This window comes from Vulpes lagopus, chromosome 6, assembly GCF_018345385.1.
Source record: "Vulpes lagopus strain Blue_001 chromosome 6, ASM1834538v1, whole genome shotgun sequence".
NCBI lineage: Eukaryota > Metazoa > Chordata > Mammalia > Carnivora > Canidae > Vulpes > Vulpes lagopus.
Window position 1 is genome coordinate 30,373,665 of NC_054829.1, and position 26,010 is coordinate 30,399,674.

General features: G+C 40.1%; 1 protein-coding gene across 3 annotated transcripts in view; it reads right to left on the minus strand.

The window, feature by feature from the left end:
• The window catches only part of EXD2 (exonuclease 3'-5' domain containing 2), a 63,644-nt gene that overhangs the window by 12,654 nt on the left and 24,980 nt on the right, over positions 1 to 26,010 (minus strand). For all 3 annotated transcript variants that reach the window (XM_041758944.1, XM_041758946.1, XM_041758945.1), the window contains 6 exons: positions 22,439 to 22,695; positions 17,936 to 18,062; positions 8,957 to 9,288; positions 7,830 to 7,936; positions 7,463 to 7,598; positions 1,895 to 2,251 (listed from right to left, as the gene is read on the minus strand). In XM_041758944.1, the coding sequence (XP_041614878.1) occupies positions 1,895 to 2,251; positions 7,463 to 7,598; positions 7,830 to 7,936; positions 8,957 to 9,288; positions 17,936 to 18,062; positions 22,439 to 22,695 (1,316 nt within the window). The remainder of the gene's footprint in view (positions 1 to 1,894; positions 2,252 to 7,462; positions 7,599 to 7,829; positions 7,937 to 8,956; positions 9,289 to 17,935; positions 18,063 to 22,438; positions 22,696 to 26,010) is intronic.

Sequence of the window (26,010 nt, forward strand, 5' to 3'; positions counted from 1 at the left end):
TGCCAACATTTGGAATAACACCCAGTGCTCATCCCATCAAGTGCCCACCTCAGTGCCCGTCACCTAGTAGAAATTACTTTTAAAAAAAGAATACAACCACATCCACGAAAGTCATGTTTTGGTCCTGTGAAATACTCCATTGTGCAGCTAGGGCTGTTTAATGTGAAGATGAATCCCTGCCTTCTTCCTAACCAAGCAGAGAGGCCTTAAAAACTGCTCTGATGCCAGCCAAACAATGCTTTCACCTCCTGTGAGTAACAGTTTCTCTTTTCTAGGAAGTCCTTCCCCATTGATCAGTTCTCCTCCTTCCATCCACACCCACACTCAGCCCTCCCTCCCAAGAACCCCTCCCCCATTCTAGCAGGGCTAGTGCCCTCTGGGTATCCACAGCCACTCTCCTGCTTAGCTCACTAACTTGCCTATCTTCCCCCAAACAGTTGTTCTCCTCGGCCCCAGACATCCAAGTCCAGCATCCTTCTGTACCAGTCAGCAAGGTGATTTGTTAGAAAAGTCTGTGGCTGAAAGGGCAAGTTCAGTGGTTTTAGCAAAAACATAGAGAAACTAATTAAAGGAACCAGTCTCATTAATTTCTCATGGGACCTTGGCAAGTCACTTAACTTTAGCCTTGGCGTAGCTAACATAAAACTTAGAAAATAACATCTATTCTACAACCTCATAAAATAGTTATAAAACTCACTAGTAATATTTTTTTAACTTTGAAAGATTTAAAAAATGCAAGATATAATGCTAGCAGTTACCAGTAAAAAATCAAAATCCCATTTCATAGGGTTGTTATAAGAACCAATTAAGGCAATTGATAGAAAGTTGATTAGTTTGGTTAAATAGATAAGAATATCAATAAATATTTGATAAATGTTTGCTGCTATCTTTAAGATTTTTTTGGTGACAAAACTATATAGGCAACCAGCATCGCTCTCACAGTTTTATGAGCTTATCAGTGCAATTATTTCAGTCCTGTATTGGAAAAGTGACAATGGGAAGTAAAACTGTAGCAGGTGGCCCAGAGTCCCTTTCACCTCCGTCATTTCTCAGGACCATAGGCTTCTCATTTAGAAACACTGAACTGAGTCATGAGTTCAACTCTGTACTGATGGGGAAGGAGAAAAAGCAAGAATGAGGGAAAAAGGAGAAAAGTTATTTGAATGGTAAGAGCAATTCTAGCCAGTATTCCTTTTTTTCCCTAAGATTTTATTTATTTATGAGACAGAGAGAGAGAGAACAAGAGAGAGAGAGAGAGAGAGAGGCAGAGACACAGGCAGAGGGAGAAGCAGGCTCCATGCAGGGAGCCCGACGTGGGACTCAATCCTGGGCATCTGGGATCACGCCCTAAGCCAAAGGCAGATGCTCAACTGCTGAGCCACCCAGGTGTCCCCTGTAGCCCGTATTCCATTCAGTGGGCCAGGACCCTGAGTACAGGTTAGACAGTGAACATGAGTCCACTGGTCTCGGGTCCCACATACCTGGAAAAGGTAAGAGACACAAAACCACATACATCATACTCATGGGCAACTTCAGAGATTTGAGGGTATTTTTTGAGTATTATTTTTATTTCCCGTGTTGTCTTCAGGATTTACTTCTGTATAAAATCTGTAAGGCACGACTACACTGCATTTGAACTCACCTGCTAACCATGAAAATGATTAGGCATATATGACCCTAAAGGTCTAGGATAGAAGGCAAGTCTCCTATGGAAAGGCAATTCCCAAACAGATTCTTCTATCCCAGCCCCATGGTACTGTAAGCCTTTACGCTCCATGGGATAGCAGGAGGCTAGGCACCACACCTGCCCGGCAAGCACTGTCACTAAGTAGTCAGGGTTAACATCACCAGGTTATTCCTCAATCCCTTCTCAGACCAGAACTGAACACTGTACCTTGTCTCCAGGCTGGCAGCCTCTTGAAGCATCTCATCTGTGACTGTATCTGTGTTGTAAAATTCTCTGAGTGCTTGTAGCAGCTCCTCCTTCCGATTAGCAGGCAGGCTCTCTGCGTTGAGCAGGGCCCTGGCCCCAGACCGTACCTGCCGGCGCTCAGGATCTTCCAGCAGGCGCAGACCCTCCTCAGAGCCAATGGGGGCCTGGAACTCCCTGGCCAGCTGCTGCTTCAGGTGGTTGTCATAGTAGTTAGAGATGGCGTGGCAGGAGGTACAGAGCAGCAGCACATCATGGGAGTTGTGGTCCTTCATCTCAATGGGGAAGTGCTTCCGGTACTCATGTGGAATCACATTCTTCCTGCCAAGCCCAACCAGAAGGCAGTGCTCATTAGCATGTGACACAGAACACAGGTGGAACTAGCAGGCAGGCTACTGGGATTCTCGTCTCGGCCTAGACAGGATTGAGAAGTCTTGGACACCACAACCCAACAAAGATTACATAAAGGCAATACTGCCTCTTCCGCTCTCAGCTTACCTACCTAGCTGTGCCTTAGTTTCCTCTCTCCTAGGAGCAAGTTCATATGACCTGCTAGCAAGAGTCAGCAGAAGGCCAAGGGCAGGGGGAGGCTATCAACCTTTGCAAACACTATACTCCCAGAAGGAAAAGTATCAGAGAAATGAAAAAAAAAATTCTAAGAACTTTTAACGTCTGGAAAATAACTCTCTCAAAGCATGTAGCAGGTAACCTCTACTCCTGAAATTTTGGAAGCCTGGTGAGTTAAAAAAAGCCGACTTCCTTCATCTGAGGAACCCCTTACTCAGACTATTTCTGTGGCTCACCAAGACCCATCGTTATTTATTTATTTATTTTTTAAGATTTATTTACTCATGAGAGACACAGAAAGAGAGGCAGAGACACAGGCAAAGGGAGAAGCAGGCTCCTCACAGACAGCCTGATGCAGAACTCGATCCCGGATCCTGGGATCACACCCTGAGCCTAAGGCAGATGCTCAACCGCTGAGCCACCCAGGCATCCCATCATCAAGACCCATCATTATTTTCTAAGGAGAACCGAGCTCTCAGGGAAAATCTCTTGGCAGCAACGATTATTTGTCTAGCTTTGTAAGAGGAGAGTAGGAAAGTGAGTTACTCCACTGAAGCCGGGGAGTACAGTGCCTTCAGGTCATCCAAATACAGGCATACCTCATTTTACTGTATTTTGTAGATATTGCATTTTTTACAAATTGAAAGTTTGTGGCAACCCTGCAGCAAGCAAGGCTAGTGGCCCCATTTTTTTTCCAACAGCATTTGTTCACTTTGCATCTTGGTGTCACACTTTGGTACTTCTCACAACATTCCAAACTTTTATTATTATATTTGTTATGCTGATTTGTGATCACTATCATAGGTGTCACTATAGTAATTGTTTTGGGAGGCCATAAACCATATCCACTAAGAAAGTGAACTCAGTAGAGAAATGTGTGTTTTCTGACTGCCTTATCATTCCCCTCTCCTGGGGCCTGCCTCCCTATTCCTAGAGATGCAACGATATTGACATCAGGCCAGTTAATAACCATATAGTGACCTCTATTTGTTCAAGTGAAAGGAAGAGTGGCATGTCTCCCCCTTTAAATCAAAAGCTAAAAATGATTACTCTTAGTGAGGAAGGCATGTGGAACGCCAAGACAGGCCAAAAGCTAGGCCTTCTGCTCCATTAGCCAAGTTGTAAATGCACAGAAGTTCTTGAAAGAAATTAAAAGTGCTGCTCCAGTGAACACATAAATGCTATGTAAATAAAACAGCCTCACTGCTGATCTGGAGAAAGATTAGTGGTATGGATCAAAACAGCCATAGGGTTATAAGCCAAAGCCTAACCCAGAGCAAGGTCCTAACTCTCTTCAATTCTGTAAGGCTGAGACAGGTGAGGAAGAAGAAAAGTCTGAAGCTAGCAAGGGGTTGGTTCATGAGGTTTAAGGAAAGAAGCTGTCGGGCAGCCCTGGTGGCGCAGCGGTTTAGCGCCGCCTGCAGCCTGGGGTGTGATCCTGGAGACCTGGGATCAAGTTCCGCATTGGGCTCCCTGCGTGAAGCCTGCTTCTCCCTCTCCCTCTGTCTCTGCCTTTCTCCCTCTGTGTCTATGAATAAATAAATAAAATCTTAAAAAAAAAAAAAAAAAGGAAAGAAGCTGTCTACATAACATAACATCAAAGTGCAAGATGAAGCCCCAAGTGCTGAATTAGAAGTTGCAGTGAGTTATCCTGAAGATCTAGATAAGATCATTAATGATGGTGGCTACACTTAACAGATTTTCACTGTGAATGAAACAGCCTTCTATCCGAAAAAGATGCCATCTAGGATTTTCATAGCTAAAGAGGAGAAGTCAATGCTTGGCTTCAAACTTTAAAATCCAAGCTGACTCTCTTTGTTTGGGACTAACGCAGTTGCTGACTTTAAGCTGAAGCCAAAGCTCATGGACCATTCCAAAAATCCCACAGCCCTTCAGAATTAGGCTACATCTACTCTGCTTGGGCTCTATAAATGAAAATGACAAAGCCTGGATGACAGCATATCTGTTTACGACAGGATTTACTAAATATTGTAAGCCCACTGTTGAAACTACTGCTCAGGAAAAAAATGAACCCTTTTAAAATATTACTGCTCAGGGCACCTGGGAGGCTTGGTTGGTTAACTGTCTGCCTTCAGCTCAGTTCATGAACTCGGGGTCCTGGGATTGAGCCCCACACCGGGCTCCTTACTCAGTGGGGAGTCTGCTTCCCCCTCTTCCTCTGCCTGTCCCCTCACTTCATGCTCCGTGCTCTCTCTCTCTAATATATAAATAAAATCTTTTAAAAATAAAATAAAGGGGCACCTGGGTGGCTCAGTGGTTGAGTATCTGCCTTCAGTTCAGGTCGTGATTCCAGGGTTCTGGGATCGAGTCCTGCATCGGGCTCCCTGCAGGGAGCCTGCTTCTCCCTCTGCCTATGTCTCTGCCTCTCTCTGTGCCTCTCATGAATAAATAAATAAAATCTTTAAATAAACAAACAAATAAAAAAATATTACTGCTCATTGATAGTGTATCTGGTCACCCAAGGCCTCTGACCGAGATACACAAAGAGATTTTGTTGCTTTCAGGGCAGCTAACATGACATCCATTCTGCAGCCCGTGGGTCAAGGAGTAATTTTGAATTTTAAGTCATATTATTCAAGCTATATTTCATAAGGCTCTAGCTACCATAGACAGAGATTCCTCTAACAGACCTGGGCAAAGTTAATTGAAAACCTTCTGGAGGGCAGCCCAGGTGGGTCAGTGGTTTAGCACTGCCTTCAGTCCAGGGTGTGATCCTGGAGACCCGGGATTGAGTCCCACATCAGGCTCTCTGCATGGAGCCTGCTTCTCCCTCTGCCTGTGTCTGTGCCTCTCTCTGTGTGTCTCATCAATAAATAAATAAATCTTTAAAAAGAAAAGAAAAGAAAAGAAAACCTTCTAGAAAGGATTCACCATTCTACATGCCATTAAGAACATTCATGATTCATGGGAAGAGGTCAAAATACCAACATTAGTTAACAAGAGTCTGGAAAAAGGTGATTCCACCCTCATGGATGACTTTGAGGGGTTTGAGACTTCAGTGGAGGATGTAACTGCAGATGTGGTGGAAACGGCAAAAGAACTGGAATTAGAAGTGGAGCATGAAAATGGGACTGAGTTACTGCAATTGTCTGATCTCATGATAAAACTTAGAAGGATGAGGAGTTGCTTCTTGTGAATGAGCAAAGAGGTTTCTTGAGATGGGATCTACTCCTGGGTGAGGATGCTGGGAAGATTGCTGAAATGACAACAAAGGATTTAAAATATTACATAAAAAACTTAGTTGACAAGGCAGTGGTAAAATCTGAGAGGACTAATTCCATTTTGGAAGAATTTCTGCTGTGGGTAAAATGCTATCAATCAGCATCATGTGCTATAGAGAAATTCTTCATGAAGGAAGAGTTAATTGATGCAGCAAACTTCGTTGTTTGTTCTATTTTAAGAAACTGCCACAGCCACCACCCTGATCAGTCAGCAGCCATCAACATCATGGAAATACCCTCCCCAGCAAAAGATTATGACTCACTGAAAGCTCGGATGATGGTTAGTATTTTTTAGCAATAGAGTATTTTTATTTATTTATTCATTTATTTTTAAAGTAATCTCTACACCCAGCATGGAGCTCGAACTCAGGATCCCAAGATCAAGAGTCACATGTTCTGGGATCCCTGGGTGGTGCAGCGGTTTGGCACCTGCCTTTGGCCCGGGGTGCGATCCTGGAGACCCGGGATCGAGTCCCACATTGGGCTCCCAGTACATGGAGCCTGCTTCTCCCTCTGCCTGTGTCTCTGCCTCTCTCTCTCTCTCTGTGTGACTATCATAAAAAAAAAAGAGTCACATGTTCTACTGACTGAGCCAGCCAAGTGCCTTAGCAATAAAGGTTTGTTTTTGTTTTTGCTTTTTGTTTTTAAGAGAGGGGGCAGAGGGAGAGGGAGAGAGAGAAGCTCAAGCTGGATCTCACAACCCTGAGATCATGACCTGAACCAAAATCAAGAGTCAGTCACTTAACTGAGCCACCCAGGTACCCCAGTAATATTTTTAAATTAAAGTATATACATTGTTTTTTAGACATAACATTATAGCACAACAGTGTACAGTATAGCATAAGCATTATTATATTCACTGGGAAACACAAATAATTCATTTGAATCACCTTTTTAAAAAGATTTTATGTATTTATGTATTTATTTATTTACAAAGAAAGAGATAGAGCGTGTGTGGGGGTGGGTAGAGGGAGAAGGAAAAAGAGAATCTTAAAAAGGCTCCATGCTAAAAAAAAAAAAAAAAAAAAAAAAAAAGGCTCCATGCCTAGCATGAAGCCCAATCCAGCTTAATCTCACAATGCCTAGATCATGTCCTGAGCTGAAATCAAGAGTCGGCCATTGAACAAACTGAGCCACCCAGGCATCCCTAAAGATTTTATACTTAAGCAATCTCTACATCTAACAAGGGTTTCGAGCTTACAACTCCAAGATCAAGAGTCCCATGCTCCACCAAGTCAGCCAGGTGCCCCGACACACTCACTTTATTGCGGTATTTGCTTTATTATGGTAGTCTGGAATCAGACCTGCAGTCTCTTTGAGGTATGCCTAGGTATGCATGTACTCCACGAACAGTATCAAGGCTCAGAAAGCTGTGAGCCACTCCGGGGAGGATTATAAGGATGTACAGAGAAAGGCAGCTTCTGAAGGGAATAGGTCACCAGTCATTCATGAGCAAAGGGGAACCACTCTCCTTATAGCAAACTGTTACTGAGAAGGGTGTTGCCTTCTTGAAACCAAGAATGGGGCTCAGGATAGGTGGGGGACACTATAGCAGGACCACACAGAGGGCAGAAGTTCTCAGGAAAACTGGGATGACCCGTGGGGACAAGTCTCTCAGCCAAAGTGGGCAAATTCAACCAAGGCCCCTGAGGGCTCCACATGTGGCTACTAAGGCAGTTTCCATCAGAGGCAGGGAATCTGTGTGGCCCAACCCCACACTCACCGAATGTATGAGTCCTTTTTGCCACAGACTACACACAGGTTCTCCTTAACCATCAAGTAATAGTCTCCTGGAGATTCGGGTCTTCCTGCAGGTTCAAACTGTAGCTTGACCACAAAAGGCTCCTCACTCACCAGCTCTTAGAGAAAAGATTAAAGATCAGTGTTTACCCACCGCTCCCTCAGGAAAGAAGCCCCACCTGAAATGTTCCCTGGGCAGAGATCCAGATTTCTGGGTTTTGAATAGCCATGTCCCACTAGTCTCAGGGTCTATCTGCCTTCTTCTATCCCTCTCTACCCCTTGGCTCTCTCCCCTGCCTGTGCCCACATGCAGCTAAATGTAGATGGAACAGGACAGGGGAGTCTCACACCTCCAATGCCTTTGTCCAGGTACCACTGAGCTTTCCTTCGGTCACAAGTGCAGAGGGGCTGTCCATCAGGAGCATGGAGGAAGCAGTTGTCATAGAGGGGTGATTTTCTGCAGGGAAAGGAGAGATTAATCTAAAACTAGAAGCTAACTATGGGTCAAGGTATCAGTTGCTTTCCCACGTTGTCTGAGTGACTCCAGCTATTCCCAACCCTCGGCTCAAACATTACATTGATGGAAAAAGAAAAAGAAAAACAAATAAAGCAAAAAAAAAGATGTTTGTTCCTCCATCTGTATGAGGCTAGGAACTAAAAATGAATTCATTTGGGTAGTTTATATATATGTAACAAGGAGTGAGTTGGGTAGTATATACACAGCTCTGTTGTGAAAGTAAATAGAAGCACAGCACCAAGAAAACTGCTCTAGAGTAATCATCGGGTTAAACAAAGTAAATTAAAATTAAAGAACTTCAAGCTAAAGTAATGAGGGCCACATGGGTTTATTTCTGGCTCATACGCAATACTTGCTTCAATTTAATCATCTAATTCCTAAAGGCACCCTGCTACAGGGACCAAACTTCCACTCCAAACTACTTATTAGTCATCTTTCTGCAACAGAGGCATAAGTTGTGTGGAAAAACTCTCACTGGTTAGAGAATGATACTGGCTTAGAGCTGGATGCCTTTATAAATAATCAAATACCAAATGAACAGGAAATCAGATGATGCATTTCTCCTAAAATGTATGAGGCAATTCATGTTATTAATTTTCACAGCTATCCTGAGCAAACAAGGGGTAATAATTGTACCCTCATTTATAACTGGAGAAGTTACAGGGCCCGGGTCATATCAGGATCAGTGACAAAACTAGGTTAAGCTCTCCTTATTTCCACTCAATTCTAAAGATTAAAAAGTAAAAGAAGGAGGAAAGGAGGAAAATACACAAATAGATCAAAGGATAGCACTAAATGTTCTTGAAGGAAAGGAAAAATAAAATTAACCCCTGGAAAAAAATATTAACTCCTGGAGCACCTCTGCTACCCTATCACACAACTTTCTCCCCAGATTCAAGATGAGCACCCTTTTGCTGGAGGCTGGGCCCTGAGTCTCTCTCTGCCAGAGAACTCAGTTACCTGGCTGAATAGCCCACCCCCAGGGGCTTTCTTTTATGCCTTCTGGGGTCTCTCCCTTGGTGGTTGCCTAGCATCGTTCCATCCATCTTAGACTTCTTATTTCTTGGTTTCTGCTGAGCTTCTGCAGCTTCCCCATTAAACTCTTCCCCCAGTCGGCTGATTCCTTTGCTTCGGAATGGGATGTCTACCATATCTTGGCATTTCTCCAAGACTTTTCTCCAGCCAATATGGTCATCGTATCCATCTAGAGTTGAATTCCTAGAGAAAGGGTATCCAAGAAGATGGAGAAAGAGAGCCACTGAAATCTGGGCATCCCTGGCAGCATAAATCACCTGAAGAGAAAAGTCAGAGATCAGTGGAATCTGGAAGGCAAACCAGAGAGAGCAATTTCCAAGTCAATCACAAAGATGCAGACAACCATTAGGATTCTAATTCAAGATGTACAGTACCCTAAGCACCATGTACTTCTCAAAAAACCTTTTATGATGAGATAGTTCACATTATATGAAAGTAAACTGAATATTATAATGAATCTTCATGTTTCTTCTCTATTTTTTTTTAAATTTTATTTTTATTTATTTATTCATGAGAGACACAGAGAGAGAGAGAGAGAGAGAGAGAGGCAGAGACACAGGCAGAGGGAGAAGAAGTCTCCATGCAGGGAGCCTGGGTCTCCAGGATCACGCCCTGGGCTGAAAGTGGCGCTAAACCACTGAGCCACCCGGGCTGCCCCATTTCTTTTCTATTTTTAATGAAAGTAGCTAAAATAATGACTTATTCTGAATGCTAAAAAATCCTAAACTTTAGAAATAAGTGAATTTGGGACGCCTGGGTGGCTCAGCAGTTTAGTGCTGCCTTCAGCCCAGGGCCTGATCCTGGAGACCCGGGATCAAGTCCTACGTCAGACTCCCTGCATGGAGCCTGCTTCTCCCTCTGCCTGTGTCTCTGCCTCTCTCTCTCCATGTCTCTCATGAATAAATAAATAAGATCTTTAAAAAAAAAATCAGTATATTTTCTTCTATCTGTTACCAAACCTGACGGACAGATTTTTCTCAAATTTGGGTGAGTCACAAGTCTGACACCTAGTACATGAACTTCAACTAGGTCATCATTTAGAACACCTGAAAGCAAGATTTATTGAGAAGACTGCATGACAGTCAATCAGAAACAACCTGTCATACTTATTAATAAGATATGGAAAACAAATAGGTTTCAAAAAACAAAACAAAACAAATAGGTTTCAAGCATGGGCCTCAAATCAAAAGTCACAAGAGCTCATCTCTGGAATTTATTTATTTAATAATGATAAGTCATTCTCCCAAACAACTGGTGACAGGAAAGCTGGTCATAAATAAAAGTAGCCAAAACTATCATTAATAGCTTTTCCCAATAAAGTGAGTAAAGACTTTAAAATTCTCTTAATTCACGTTTAATAACCCAGCCTGGTAAATAAACTATTAGGAAGGATTTTTTATGCTTTTAGAATAAAACAGGTTTGGATAAAATTTTCCACCTAAACTCAACAATCTACACATCTATCAGCAGGTTGTCTCCCACAGGAAGAATGTGCTTGAATATGAAGAGTTTAAAGTATTTTTTAACAAACTATTTACAAATGATAAGGAAACCAAGGCACTTTCAACAAATGGTGTTGAGACAACTGGATGACCACATGTAAAGAATAAAGTTGGATCCCTACCTTGCATCATATACAAAAATTAACTCAGAATGGATCATAAACCTAAATTTAAGAGCTAAAACCTAAGACCTGTAGAAGAAAACAGGAGTAAATGTTCATTACCTTGGGGTAGGCAATGATTTCTTGAATACAACACCAAAATGATAAGTGACAAGACAAAAAAACAGATAATTGGATCTCTTCAATATAAAACCTTTTTTGTTTCAAATGATGGCCTCCTCAAGTAAGTGAAAAGACTACCCCAAGAATGGGAAGAACTATTTATACATACAGTATATATCTTTTTTTTTTACACATTATATATCTAATAAGAGACTAGTCTCCAAAATATATAAAGAACTCTTAAAATTGAATATAAAGACAAACAGTTTAAATATGAGCAAAGGATTTGTTTTTTTTTTAATTTTAATTTTATTTTTTTTATTTATGATAATCACACAGAGAGAGGCAGAGACACAGGAGGAGGGAGAAGCAGGCTCCATGCACCAGGAGCCTGACGTGGGAGTCGATCCTGGGTCTCCAGGATTGCGCCCTGGGCCAAAGGCAGGTGCTAAACCGCTGCGCCACCCAGGGATCCCGAGCAAAGGATCTGAATAGATATTTCTCCAAAAAAAAAAAAATATACAAGTAGGAAACAAGCACTTGACAAGATGTTCAGCATCATAATGAAATACAACTTCATACCTACTAGGATGGCTCTAATCAAGAAGACAGACAATAAACAAGCACTGGTGAGGATGTAGAAAATTGGAACCTTCATACATTGTTGGTGAGCATATAAAATGGTGCAGCTACTTAGCAAAAAACAATCTGGCAGTTCTTCAAATAGTTAAACATAAAGTTTATGACCCAGTCCTAGGTATATATCCAAGCTAAATAAAAACATATGACATATGTCCACACAATATTTTATAAACAAATATTCACAGTGGCATTTTTCATAACAATGAAAAAATGAAGACCATCCAAATCACCACCAATTGATAAAGGCAGTATATCCATACAATGGAGTATTGCATTGCAATACGAAGAAATGAAGTACCAATAAATGTTGCCACATGAATGAACCATAAAAATATGTGAAGCAACCAATCACAAAAGATCATATATTGTATGATTCCATTTATATGAAATGTCCAAAATAGACAAGTCTATAAAGACAAAAGGTAGATTAGTGGTTGCCTACTGTTAGGGTGCTGTGGGCAGGAGCTGGATGGGCAGTGACTGCTAATCAGTATGGAGTTTCTTTTTGGGGTGATAAAAATGTTCTAATATTAGTTGTGGTTATGGTTGCACAACTCTATAAAAATACTAAACTCCATGGATTTGTACATTTTTTAATTTTATTTTTTAAAGATTTTATTTATTTATTTATTCATGAGAGACAAAGAGAGGCAGAGAGGTAGACAGAGGGAGAAGCAGACTCCTCGTAGGGAGCCTGATGCAGGACTCAATCCCTGGACCAGGATCATGCCCTGAATTGAAGGCAGACACTCACCTGCTGAGCCACCCAGGTGTCCCTATTTATTATTTTTTAAGTAGGCTCCATGCCCAACATGGGGCTTGAACTCATGACCCTGAGATCAAGAGTCTTATGCTCTACCTACTAGACCACTGAGGTACCCCAATTTGTATACTTCAAATATCTGAAATTTATTGTATGTGAGTAATATTTCAATAAAACTGTTTTTAAAAAGAAAAAGAAAAAAGAAAGGAACCAAGGCACAAAGAAGTGACTTACTCAGAGTCACAGAAAGTCAGAAATAGCTGCAGAAAACAAATTCAGATAATCTGACTCCCAAAACTCTCTCATAGGATAATGTTAACCTGAAGATAGCAGCTAAATCTTTCCGATAACACCATTTTGGAAGGATGAACAAGTGGTAGCCAACTCAGCAAACAAGAGAAGGCTAAAATCTAGGCCTATGGGGGTGGTAAATCAAAAATCCAAGAACCAAGTTACTTTGAGCCACAGAGAATAGCAAAGCATAAGGAAAGTTAGAGTACAAGTAGGCGTGAAAACAAGAAAATAAGGTGAAAGCCTCCCTAAGGAATACTTAGAGCTCTAGATCTCCTCCTTTATACCACAGGGCGGGCAATAACTCCTCCAACCCCCCAAAGAGTAAAGTTTAAGTGATATAATGGATAACCGAGGATATGGGTCTAGTAATACCAGGCCTGGTGGAGGGTGGGGGCAAAGTGTCATCTGAGAAAGGGATTATGGGAAAGTCTACATAATGGATTGGTGAAACTACCAATACCTTTCCCTACTCAACAACTGGAATATAAGCAGAGGGACTTATACCTCTTGGGCAGAAGACCAGATGATTCATCTCTGAGAAACTGAGTAGCCTGAGAAAAAAGAGTTTCAGTTACTGACATGTGACTATAATCTATAGGAACTGATAATAAAGCTCACTGGTCCAAAAGCCCTGGCTATTTCACCTAAGATCAGGAACACGACAAGGATGTCCACTCTCACCACTGTTATTCAACATAATACTAGAAGTCCTATCCTCAGCAATCAGGCAACAAAAAGAAATAAAAGGCATTCTAATTGGCAAAGAAGAAGTCAAACTCTCCCCCTTTGCAGATGACATGACACTGTACATAGAAAACCCAAAAGACTCCACCCCAAGATTGCCAGAACTCATACAGCAATTCGGCAGGGTGGCAGGATACAAAATCAATGCCCAGAAATCAGTGGCATTTCTATACACTAACAATGAAACTGAAGAAAGAGAAATTAAGGAGTCAATCCCATTTACAATTGCGCCCAAAAGCATAAGATACCTAGGAATAAACCTAACCAAAGAGGTAAAGGATCTATACCCTAAAAACTACAGAGCACTTCTGAAAGAAATTGAGGAAGACACAAAGAGATGGAAAAATATTCCATGCTCATGGATTGGAAGAATTAATATTGTGAAGATGTCAATGTTACCCAGGGCAATTTACACATTTAATGCAATCCCTATCAAAATGCCATGGACTTTCTTCAGAGAGTTGGAACAAATCATCTTAAGATTTGTGTGGAATCAGAAAAGACCCTGAATAGCCAGGGGAATATTGAAAAAGAAAACCAGAGCCGGGGGCATCACAATGCCGGATTTCAAGTTGTACTACAAAGCTGTGGTCATCAAGACAGTATGGTACTGGCACAAAAACAGACACATAGATCAATGGAACAGAATAGAGAACCCAGAAATGGGCCCTCAACTCTATGGTCAACTAATATTTGACAAAGCAGGAAAGACTATCCACTGGAAAAAGGACAGTCTCTTCAATAAGTGGTATGGGGAAAATTGGACAGCCACGTGCAGAAGAATGAAACTAGACCATTCTCTTACACCATACACAAAGATAAATGGATGGAAGATCTAAATGTAAGACAAGAATCCATCAAAATCCTAGAGGAGAACACAGGCCTTTTTGAACTTGGCCACAGCAACTTCTTGCAAGATACATTCATGAAGGCAAGGGAAACAAAAGCAAAAATGAATTGTTGGGACTTGATTAGATGTTTATCTTGATTAGATAAAAAGCTTCTGCACAGCAAAAGAAACAGTCAACAAAACTAAAAGACAACCTACAGAATGGGAGAAGATATTTGCAAATGATGTATCAGATAAAGGGCTAGTAACCAAGATCTATAAAGAACTTCATAAACTCAACAGCAAAGAAACAAACAATCCAATCCTGAAATGGGCAAAAGACACAAACAGAAATTTCACAGGGGAAGACATAGACATGGCCAATAAGCATACAACCCTTGATCTAGGGGTCATGAGTTTGACCCCCATGTTGGCTATAAAAGTTATGAAAGAAAATAAATAATCTCTTAAAACAATTTTTAGGGCAGCCCTGGTGGCAGAGCGGTTTAGCACCGCCTGCAGCTCAGGGCATGATCCTGGAGACCCTGGATCAAGTCCCACGTCAGACTCTCTGCATGGAGCCTGCTCCTCCCTCTGCCTGTGTCTCTGCCTCTCATTCTCTCTCTGTGTCTCTATGAATAAATAAATTAAAAATCTTTAAAAAAAATTTTTTTAAAAAAGAATGAACAAAATGATTACAAGTTTCGTTTCAAATTTGGTAGCAATTAATTTCTCCTCCCCAACTTTTTATTTTAAAAGTTTTCAAACCCACAGAAAAGTTAAAAGAATAATAATGCCAACTCACATCCATAATTGTTAATATTTGCTTTATCTCTTTATAATATGGATACCACATACTTTTTCTTTTTGCCTGAACATATTTCAAAATTAAGTTCTAGCTATTATGATACTTCATCTCTAAATGCGTCAGCATGTGCTTCTAAAGAACAAGGACATTCTTCTACATGACCTCACCATTACCACAGCGAAGAACTTTAATGGTGACAAAATACAGTAATATACGGTTCTATTTTTAAGGCTCCAATCATTCCAAACATGTCTTTTACAGATAGTGCAAGATTCAGGATTTTTAGTAAACTTATAGAATTATGCAATCCATCAGCACAATGTTAAAACACTTCTATCACCTCAAAAAGAAACCTTATAGCTTTAACAGTCATCTTCCACTTCTCCTGCCCCTAAGAAACCATTAATTTATGTTGTCTCTATATATTGGTATATTCTGAACATTTCACAAAAATAGAATCTGATGTGTTCTTTTGCAACTGGCTTCTTTCACTAAGCATAATGTTTTCCAGACTCATCCATGTTGTATCATGTGTCCTTTTTTATTGCTGAATAATATTCCATTGTAAGGCTACGCCATATTTTTTCATTCATCAGTTGATAGACCTAATCAACTTTTTTTTTTCCTAATCAACTTTTTAATGTGTCTTTAAATATGAACGGACAGCCAAGGATCTAAACCTTGAAGAAAAATCTTTAATGTGAAAGACAAAGACCAAATCAAACATTTCAAATAAGGAACTCAGAAAAATGAGACAATATAGGGAGAAGAAAACCTCAGAAATCTTTAATACACTAAGACAACAGAAGATATTGTATCTGTTACACAAGAACAAAGTTATTTTAAAAGTGAATAGTCAGTGAAGACAAAGAATCTCTTGTCACTTAAAATTATGATAGGAATAATTAGGAATTCAATAGCAATGTTAGAAGATAAACTTGAGGAAATTTCCCAGAAGATAAAACAAAAAATACAGAAGGATGCCTGGGTTGCTCAGTGGTGGCTCCCTGCAATAAGCCTTCTTCTCTCCCTCTGCCTATGTCTCTGCCCCTCTCTGTCTCTCATGAATAAATAAAACCTTTAAAAAACAAAAACAAAAAATACAGAGACAGAGAAATCAGAAATAAAACATTTTTCCTAGGAAATCAGAGGATCAATCCAAGGGGGTCCAATATCCAAATAACATGAGTTCTAAAAACGAAAGGGAAATTTTCAAGTAAATATTATGAGAAGTTTCTAAACTGAAAGGCATGAGCTTCTAGATTGAAAGAGTACACTGGCTTCTAATACTACAATGAAAAATAGCCCACACTAATGTATATCATCATGAATTTTTTTAAAGATTTTATTTATTTATTCATGAGAGACAAAGAGAGAGAGAGAGCATGAGAGGTAGAGACACAGGCAGAGGGAGAAGCAGGTTCCATGCAGGGAGCCCGACATGGGACTCGATCCGGGGTCTCCAGGATCACACCCCGTGCTAAAGGCGGCACTAAACCACTGAGCCACCTGGGCTGCCCTATCATCATGAATTTTAAGAACTAAGAATAAAGTGAAGATTCTTCAGAAAGAAAAACAAGTGACATGCTCAGTATCAATACTGGAAGCTCTAAGATAGGGAAAATTACCACCTTCAAAGTTCTGAAGGAAAATGATCTTCACCCTAAAATGCTATACTCAGCCAAAATATCAGTTCATAGAAAGGGAAGCCAGTATCTTTTCAGACATGCAGGGTATCATAAATTAACTTCCTATGCTCCCTTTCTTAATGTACTCTAAGACAAGAAAGGGAAAAGACATGGAATTTGAAAGACAGAGGATCTACTCCAGAAGAAAGGTGAAGGGACTCGCTAGGCTTATGATAAATCCAAATTCCAGGGTCAGAGCTGAGCAGCAGGGCTCCTGAAAGGAACAAGATGACAAAGGGCTCTGTCTAGAAGGGACAGCTCCAAGGGAAAACAAAAGGAATATGTCACCTCATGTGACATGAACCAGCATGAAAAGATATAGGGTTCCATTAAAGAGTCTAGGGTTGAAACAGTTAATAGGTAGACAGAAAACAAAGCAACAAAAGTACAAATTATTACTCCTAGGAAAACAAAAAGTTATATAAGAAAAAAACCTAATTGCAGCTTACTATGTGGCTCAGCTATAAATAATATCAATATAAGTAGATATTAATCTGATAAAAATGAGGATTTACCTATATTGAGGAGATAGGGAAGGGAATAAGTATTTGGGGACAGAGGAACTGCAAAAGTACTAAATCATGTCTTCCACTGTAAGAAGTCAAAAGATAATATGAAAAATAACAAAGAGTAATATATGCATGTAATTTAAAAATATAATGGTAATTACCAGGAAGAAATGAAATTGGTTGCCACTGAGTGGGAGCAAGACAGGGAACTATTAACTGTTTCTTATTTTTTTTTAAGATTTTATTTATTTATTCATGATAGTCACAGAGAGAGAAACAGAGAGGCAGAGACACAGACAGAGGGAGAAGCAGGCTCCATGCAGAGAGCCCGACGTGGGATTCGATCCCAGGTCTCCAGGATCGCGCCCCGGGCCAAAGGCAGACGCCAAACCACTGCGCCACCCAGGGATCCCTTAACTGTTTCTTATAATAAGTTTTATAACACTTTGGTTTTCCAATTATCCATTTATATTTGTAATAAGAAAATTCTGTTTTCTGAAAAGTCTCGCATATAGTAAATGCTCAAAAAAATAAAACACAATAGGAACTCTTACTCTGTTATTTAAATACTATTTACAGGGGCACCCGGGTGGCTCAGTGGTTGAGTGTCTGCCTTTGCCTTAGGTTGTGATCCTAGGGTCCTGGGACTGAATCCTCCTGCGTCAGGCTCCCTGCAGGGAGCCTGCTTCTTCCTCTGCCTCTGTCTCTGCCTCTTTGTGTCTCTCATGAATAAATAAATAAAATTTAAAAAAAAATACTATTTACAAAATATAGACCAGTTATCTTCAGTGAGTCTATTTTAAGGTATTTCCACCCAGTAATTTTATTTGAAGATTACAATTACAACTATATTTCATGAGCAATGCCTCTTCCATTCTTCAGCTACACTGGTAAGAAGTACCTGGTCCTCAGTAAGATTCTCAGCATCCCAGTTGCTGCAGCGAAGCAGAAGGGACTTGTCAAGTGGAAAGTTCAAAACTGTCTCGGCAAGGGATTTCAGGCTGAGCCCATTACAGAGCAAATTGTTTCTGTAAGAAATAAGTAAGCCATGTATCAAAAATGGGCAAAAAAAGAACAGGCAAATCAAAAAAGACATAAATGGCCAATACACAGATGGCAGACACTCAAACCCACTAGACATTAAACAAAATAAAAAATGATAGGGATCCCTGAGTGGCGCAGCGGTTTGGCACCTGCCTTTGGCCCAGGGCGCAATCCTGGAGACCCGGGATCGAAACCCACATCGGGCTCCCAGTGCATGGAGCCTGCTTCTCCCTCTGCCTATGTCTCTGCCTCTCTCTCTCTCTGTGTGACTATCATAAATAAATAAAAAAAATTTAAAAAAATAAAAATAAAAATAAAAATTATAAATAATTTATCAGATTGCAAAGATTAAAAAAATATCTATATCTACTACTGGTGGAGCATACAGAATCAGACCTCTAACCTAAAATTTGTGAACTGTTGGGCACCTGGGTAGCTCTCTGGCTGAGTGTCTGCCTTTGGCTCAGGTCATGACCTCAGGATCCTGGGACTGAGTCCTATATCAGGCTCCTCATAGGGAGCCTGCCTCTCTCTGTGTGTCTCTCATGAATAAATAAATAAAATCTTTAAAAAAAAATAAAATAAAATTTATGACCTGTCTATTTTTACAAGCTTTACAGAAACTAGTTTTAACAATAAAGAGCTATCAAAACTTTGAATATGAAAATTCTCTGACTCAAGAATTCCACTTCTAGGAATTTATCCTAAGGACAAATGTACATAAAATGGTCTTCACTGCAGCACCATTTACAGTAGTAAAGAATTGGAAACAACCTAAATGCCCATCAACAAAAGGCTGGTTAAGCATCTATGCAATTAAATTCCACACAGCTATTCAAAATGAGGATATGGATGGGGAGCCTGTGTGGCTCAGCTGGTTAAGCATCTGACTCTTGGTTTTGGCTCAGATCATGATCTCAGGGTCCTGGGATTGAGCCTCACATCATTGCCCTGCTGGGCTCCATTTTCAGTGAGGAGTCCACTTGACAATTCTCTCCCTTTGCCCCCCACTTGCATGGGTGCTCTTTCTCTTTCTAAAATATATAAATATTTAAAGAAAACAAGGATGTGGATCTATATTGATATGAAAAGATGTCCATGACATATTAGTTATGTAAAAAGAGATTGTGAGAGAAAACATTTATGTTAATATATATACCACATTCCAGAGGTATGTGTGTGATTCTAGGTATGAGAGAGACAAAACACAGAGATAACTAGAAAGATATCAAACATATGTTAATGATACTATTTCTGGATATGGGGTTTGTGGTGATTATCTATCTTTATATATTTCTATATTTGCATTGGCCAGTATTCATGTAATTACTTTTCAAATTTGTAAAAATGATAATGGTATTTTCATTGAGCAAGTGAAGGTACAAAAAAACCCCAAACAACCTTTTTGTCCTTTAAACGCTTTCTGATGAAAAGAGCTGCAGAGTGGTGGAAAAAATTAATTTTGTCCAAGGTTTGGAGATTCCAAACAAGAAATAAATGTGAAAATTAAAAACACATTGGTGTACACAATTCTCTTGGAGCTAACTTCCTGGCTACCAAGTGAGAGACTGGAAGTTTTAAAGCAGGAAGCTGGAAGGTGAGGGTTCACATCAGGGTTACTGCAAGCAGGACTCCCTCAGGTACTGTAGGAAATGAAATCACTATAATGATGAAGAAAAGGAAGTCTTTCCCTACAAAACCCAGCAATAATTGATGGATTTCATTACCCCCAAAAGGTAGCACTGACTAAAAAGTAAAAACAGGTCCAGACATACTTAGGGAAAAATGCATAATGTCTTGGTTCAATTAGTGAAAGTTAAAGCTTTGGGAGACATGAAACTCTCTTTTGTTTTGTTGGAAATTATAAAAGTAATGAATGATTATTAAAAATTTAGACAACAGGAAAGTATCACAGGTGAAAAGTAACAGCCTATCGCCCTGTACTTCCACTCCTCAGGAATGACTCCTAACAATACGCTGTGATCCCTCCAGACCTTTTCTATGCACTAACAGATAAAGAGATGGCTAAGTGGAGAAGGAGATATCAATTTTGGGTACTTGTTTTGTATCTTGCTCTGCAACTTGCTTTATTATTTAATATAGCAGAGACTTCCATCCATGATAATAAGTATAAATGTACTTCTTTCATTCTTTTTAATAGCTGTGTAATTTTTCAAGCATGGATAGTCCATAATTCTTGAAATCATTACCCTTGTTGAAGGACAGTACTTAATTTTTAAGCTATTTAATTCCATTTAGGTCGTTAGTCTTTTCTTAAATGTCATATTTGGAAAGGTTGCACATTTCTTGAGGATTAATTAAAAATAAGATGCCATCTTTGCCATTTCAAAATTTCACTAGGAAAGATTCCAAAGTCATGTACAACAATCTCTATAATAAATCATCTTTGGTTAACATATAACACAAAATATAAAGAGTAAGAAGAAAAGAAGAGAGCATTACCCCCAAAAATGTGCTCTTCCCAACGTCAATTGAAAGTAACTTACGGCAAACGTCAGGAGCAACCTATAGCTAATAGTACAAAGTATAATCCTTGTACTCTAATGTCAAATTTCTTAAACTATGTCAAAAATGTTAAACTTTACTACTTAAGTGTTCAACAATAAAATAATTAAAGAAAAAATTTAAATCTCGTTAAAAGCTGAAAGGCCTGATAAATACTTCTTATTTCTAAAGAAGTTCATGGTAATATTCAGCTTTGGCCAAATCCTTATTTTGATGCATGGCCATTCTGCACTTAGTGAAACAGAATCTGCGCACCTCTAATTTCCATCTATTAATGGAGAGGACTGTAATTGCACAAAGAGATCTGGAAGGACACACTGATCAGATGATGGCTCTGAAGGAGGCAGTGACAATGAGGACAATGATGATGACAGTATTAGCTGAACACAGCAGTAACCACAATGTCTCTGTGTGAAATACTATTTCTAACTTTTTCACACAGTTTAACTCTTGGAATTCTCACTAATTCTGGGAGGCAGGAACCTAATTATTGCTGCAGATGAAGAAAGTAAGGAATAGGGAGGTTCAGTAACCTGACAGAGGTCACACAGCTGGTAAGTGGCAGCACTGAGCCACCACACAGCCCACTCCAGGGTCAACTCTTACCAGCAGAGAGTAATAGCAGACACCTCTGGGGAGATAGTGCCCAGGGAGGGAAGCCTGGTGAAAGGTGGCTGTTGCTGTGACACTCCAAATACTTTAACAGATTTAAAGTTTTTACAGTAAATATGCCAATGTATTTCTTGATAACACTGGATACAAGGGTTTTATTTACATAAGCCAAACTACTAAGCTAAAATAAAATTTCATTTCATACTGAGAAATGAGGGTGCTGGGTGGCTCAGTTGGTTGAGTGTCTATCTTTGGCTCAGGTCATGATCCCAGGGTCCTGGGACTGAGTACCACACTTGGCTCCCTGCTCAGCAATGAGCCTGTTTTTCCCTTTCCCTCTGCCTTTCCCCCTGCTTGTGCTCTGTCTCTCCGTCAAATAAATACATAAAATCTTTTTTTTAATGATAATAAATTTTAATCAGGCTTTCTCTTATTAGTTTATCAAATCCTCTGAACTTTCAATGTCACTGTCATTTGAGGCAGGGGAGAGGTTACTTCACTCCATATTATTAAAAGGAGTGTGTGTACACACACACACACACAAACACACACAAAGGTCATTGCCATTCCCTGAAAAACAAGTTAGAATAGAATTTCCATAAGAATAGAATTCTGAGGAAAAGGGAAATCTCTCTTTCTTCTAGTAACACATTAGTCTACCACTATTTTTGGCCTAAAGCAGGATTTGTAAACTCAAATGTTTATAAGGATGAGTTGGGGTTACAATGGGAGAGGCAGGGATTCTGGCAAATTGAACACAGCATATGCATCTAAGGAGGCCAACCTCTCTCCAGCAATTGTTACCATCTGCATACCACTGACCTTGCTTAGTCAAATCGTCTGATTTTTCAAAAGCCCCAAATACAGATTTTTACATTAAATCTTCTGGATTTAAACTAAAAATTCCCCAAAATATTATACAGGAGAAAAAAAATGAAAGCAAGACCAAAACGTAAAGCCCTAATTTAGCCAATGGTGCCATCAGTTTGCAACCTGTAGCTTATGGAGACACCTTAGCAATGTTTCATCTTAAGAGACCAATCCTAGGTAACTAAGGTTTTCTCAGAAGTTGAAATATTTTCTCACATATTCATATGCATCTCAGAACCTCTAGGCTTCTAAAAAATTTTAGATGCTTTATCACTGTCCTTGGTAATCGACAAATCTTGCTAAAATGTTTGGCCTGCAGCTACAGGAATCCCAGCATTCAGGCAAATCATACCTCTGCCTCACAGCTAGGTACCGGAGGTCCAGGCAGCCCTTAACCACAAGACCATAGTCCTGCAGAAGCTTGCTGGCATCTTCTGAACATCCTACTCCAACTTTCAAAATAGTGCCATCTGCCAAAATGTCCAATAATGTTTTTGGTAGTGTTTTTCCTCCACAGATCAGCTTTGGCAAGCGAACCAAGACACAGAAGCCACTTGGGGAGGCCATTTGAAGGAGTGACAGAGGACTGGCTCTGCCTTCGGAATTCACCTGCAACAGAGGAAAACAGGGTCACGGTTCAGGCACCAACTACAACATGAAACTGGCAAAAAAAAAAAAAAAAAGTCTAAGAGCTACATCTTTAATTTCCCAAAGGAAGCATCTGACCAAATTTTGGTTCAAATTGAAGGATGAGCCTATGGCAAACAAATGCAATGGGGCCTAAACAAAGGGCCCAAATATGGGCCTGAAATGTGAATAGCCGTAAATAGTGACACAGAGGAGAGCTAGCTGAGTCACATGAGACGTGTTGGTTTTAAAAGCCTAAGTGAAAAAAGGCTATGGAACAGAGTGCCAAATGATAAACACATACTTTTCATTATCCAGACTCTCCAACACACACACACACTAGGAATGTGACTCATTTACCTTATCATTACTGTCTCAAGATCCAATTTTTGAAAAAAGGTAGAAAATACAGTACTATAAGTAAGTGGTATCTGCCAATATAATATACTCTGGTAGCACAAAGTGCTTTCTCAGCATTTTATGATCACAAATGGTGTTCACTGAAGAAAAAAAACGTATATTGAACATAAGCTAAGATCCTTGTATCTTAAGAGATGAAATTAACCTTATATATTAATTGACCTGGTTTTAATCTTTTTAAGGTAACATATACATTGGAGAAAAAATGCTGAAAGCTAAAAAATTATTCTCAGAAAAATTTACATGTAAAATTCACATTAATGAAAGGTCCCCTAAAGCTATCCACAGAACCCAGGTTAAACATCCAATAAATCCCAATCTACTCATTTTTTGGGAGAAGAAATTTAGGACCTACAGGTGAAGCTGTTTGCCTACACATGGAGGGATAATGACAAAGTTAGGACTAGAACCCAAATACCCTGATCTAGAACGGCAGTTCTCAACCAAGATTCATTTGCACTCCTTCCTCCACCCCAGGGGCATCTGGCAATGTCTGGAGAAATTTTTGGTTGTCACAAGTTGGGGGATGGGGTGCTCAAGTATCTAACAGGCAGAGGCCAGACTGCTGCTAAACATTCTACAATGTACAGGAGAGCTGCTCACAACAACGAATCATCTGCCTGAAATATTCACAGTGGGGAACCCTGCTCTGGGCAATGCGGTTCTCTCACTACCATTCTATCATTGTTCCAGCCATTGCACCATGTGCCACTGTGGATATAAAGTTATGCAAGAGATGGAACGTGGTTTAGGGATTATAGCCTTATTGGTAGAGTACAATACACACAAGCTCACATCCTCAGAAATGACATGGTAAATACCAAAGGATTGGCTGAAACAAAGAGTTACAAGTAATCAGAGGTAGGCTATTTCATCGTTGAGGTGACCAAAACCACAGAGGAAATAGTCAAGATCACAGAGCTGCTGTTAGAAACAAAACTGATAAAAAAAAAAAAAATTAAAAAAAAGAGAAAGAAACAAAACTGAGAGGGCTCTCATCTTTGACTTCTATTTCACTAAGTAAAACCACAGTTTGACTCATGAGAGGCTTAGGATTTCCCTTCTCAGGTAATGTTTTATCAATGAGGGCTATTTCCAGATTCTCAAATAAAAGCATGCCAGTTTCATTTCTAATATGTCTTGTTTCTTAGCACTTAACCAAGGTCAAAAAAGACCTACAAGAGGGGCAGCCCTGGTGGTGCAGCGGTTTGGTGCCGCCTGCAGCTGGGGGTGTGATCCTGGAGACATGGAATTGAGTCCCACGTCGGGCTCCCTGCATGGAGCCTGCTTCTCCCTCTGCCTGTATTTCTGCCTCTCTCTCTCTGTCTATGAATAAATAAATAAAATCTTAAAAAAAAAAAAAAAGAGAGATTCTCAGTTTGAAAAAAAAAAAGACCTACAAGAAACTTGACTTACTGGTTCCTGTTCTTTTTTTTTTTTTTAAGATGTATTTAAAAAAATAAATAAAGATGTACTTATTTATTTGAGGGAGGGGCAGGAGACAAGGGGCAGAGGGAAAGGGAGAAAGAGAAGCAGATTCCTTCCCTGCATGGAGCCCAACAGGGGGCTGGATTTTACCACCCTGAGATCATGACCTGAGTCACAATCAAGAGTTGAACACTTAATCAACTGAGCTACCCAGGTGCCCCATGATTTTATTTTTAAAAAAATCAAATTATTTTAAAAAAATAATTAGTCAACTCATAAAAATGTTTGGAAAACACATGACATATATAAATATGTATCCATACATTATAAACATGTGGTATTATACTAACATGTTAGAGACATTATTTTTTTTTAAGATTTTATTTATTTAACCATGAAAGACAGAGAGAGAGAGAGAGAGAGAGAGAGAGAGAGAGAGGCAGAGGCACAGGCAGAGGGAGAAGCACGCTCTATGCAGGGAGCCCGACGTGGGACTCGATCCTGGGTCTCCAGGATCATGCCCTGGGCCGAAGGCGGCGCTAAACCACTGAGCCACCGGGGCTGCCCTGCTAGAGACATTATTAAATATACACAAAACTAAAAACTTTTAATGAATGTGCCAGCAAGAATTATAGACAAAGCCCTGCATCAGGCTCCCTCTTCCCTCCTCTCCCTCTGCCTGCTGCTCCCCTTGCTTGTACTCTCTCTCTGGGTCAAGTAAATAAATAAAAATATTTTTTAAAAAAAGAATTATACACAAAATTTCCAAAACTTTTTCTATATTCAGTAATTCACTTAGAGAGCAGTGGTTTAGGGAGTCTCCTTTCTGAGGGCCACTGGATAATCCATTTTGGCTTCATGGTTTTTAGAAGTCTAGAGCTGATAAAACTTTCTGGAAAAGCCCACAATTCTTTAAATGACCCCATGATGGCAGCAGAGAGTAAAGAATGATTTGGGACAATCTTCTGGGCTTTTTATTTATTTATTTATTTTTTAATTATTATTATTTATTTATGATAGTCATACAGAGAGAGAGAGAGAGAGAGAGGCAGAGACATAGGCAGAGGGAGAAGCAGGCTCCATGCACTGGGAGCCTGACGTGGGATTCGATCCCGGGTCTCCAGGATCGCGCCCTAGGCCAAAGGCAGGCGCCAAACGGCTGCACCACCCAGGGATCCCTTTTTTTTTTTTTTAATTATTATTATTTATTTATGATAGTCATACAGAGAGAGAGAGAGAGAGGCAGAGACATAGGCAGAGGGAGAAGCAGGCTCCATGCACCGGGAGCCTGACGTGGGATTCGATCCCGGGTCTCCAGGATCGCGCCCTAGGCCAAAGCCAGGCGCCAAACGGCTGCACCACCCAGGGATCCCTTTTTTTTTTTTTTAATTATTATTATTTATTTATGATAGTCATACAGAGAGAGAGAGAGAGAGGCAGAGACATAGG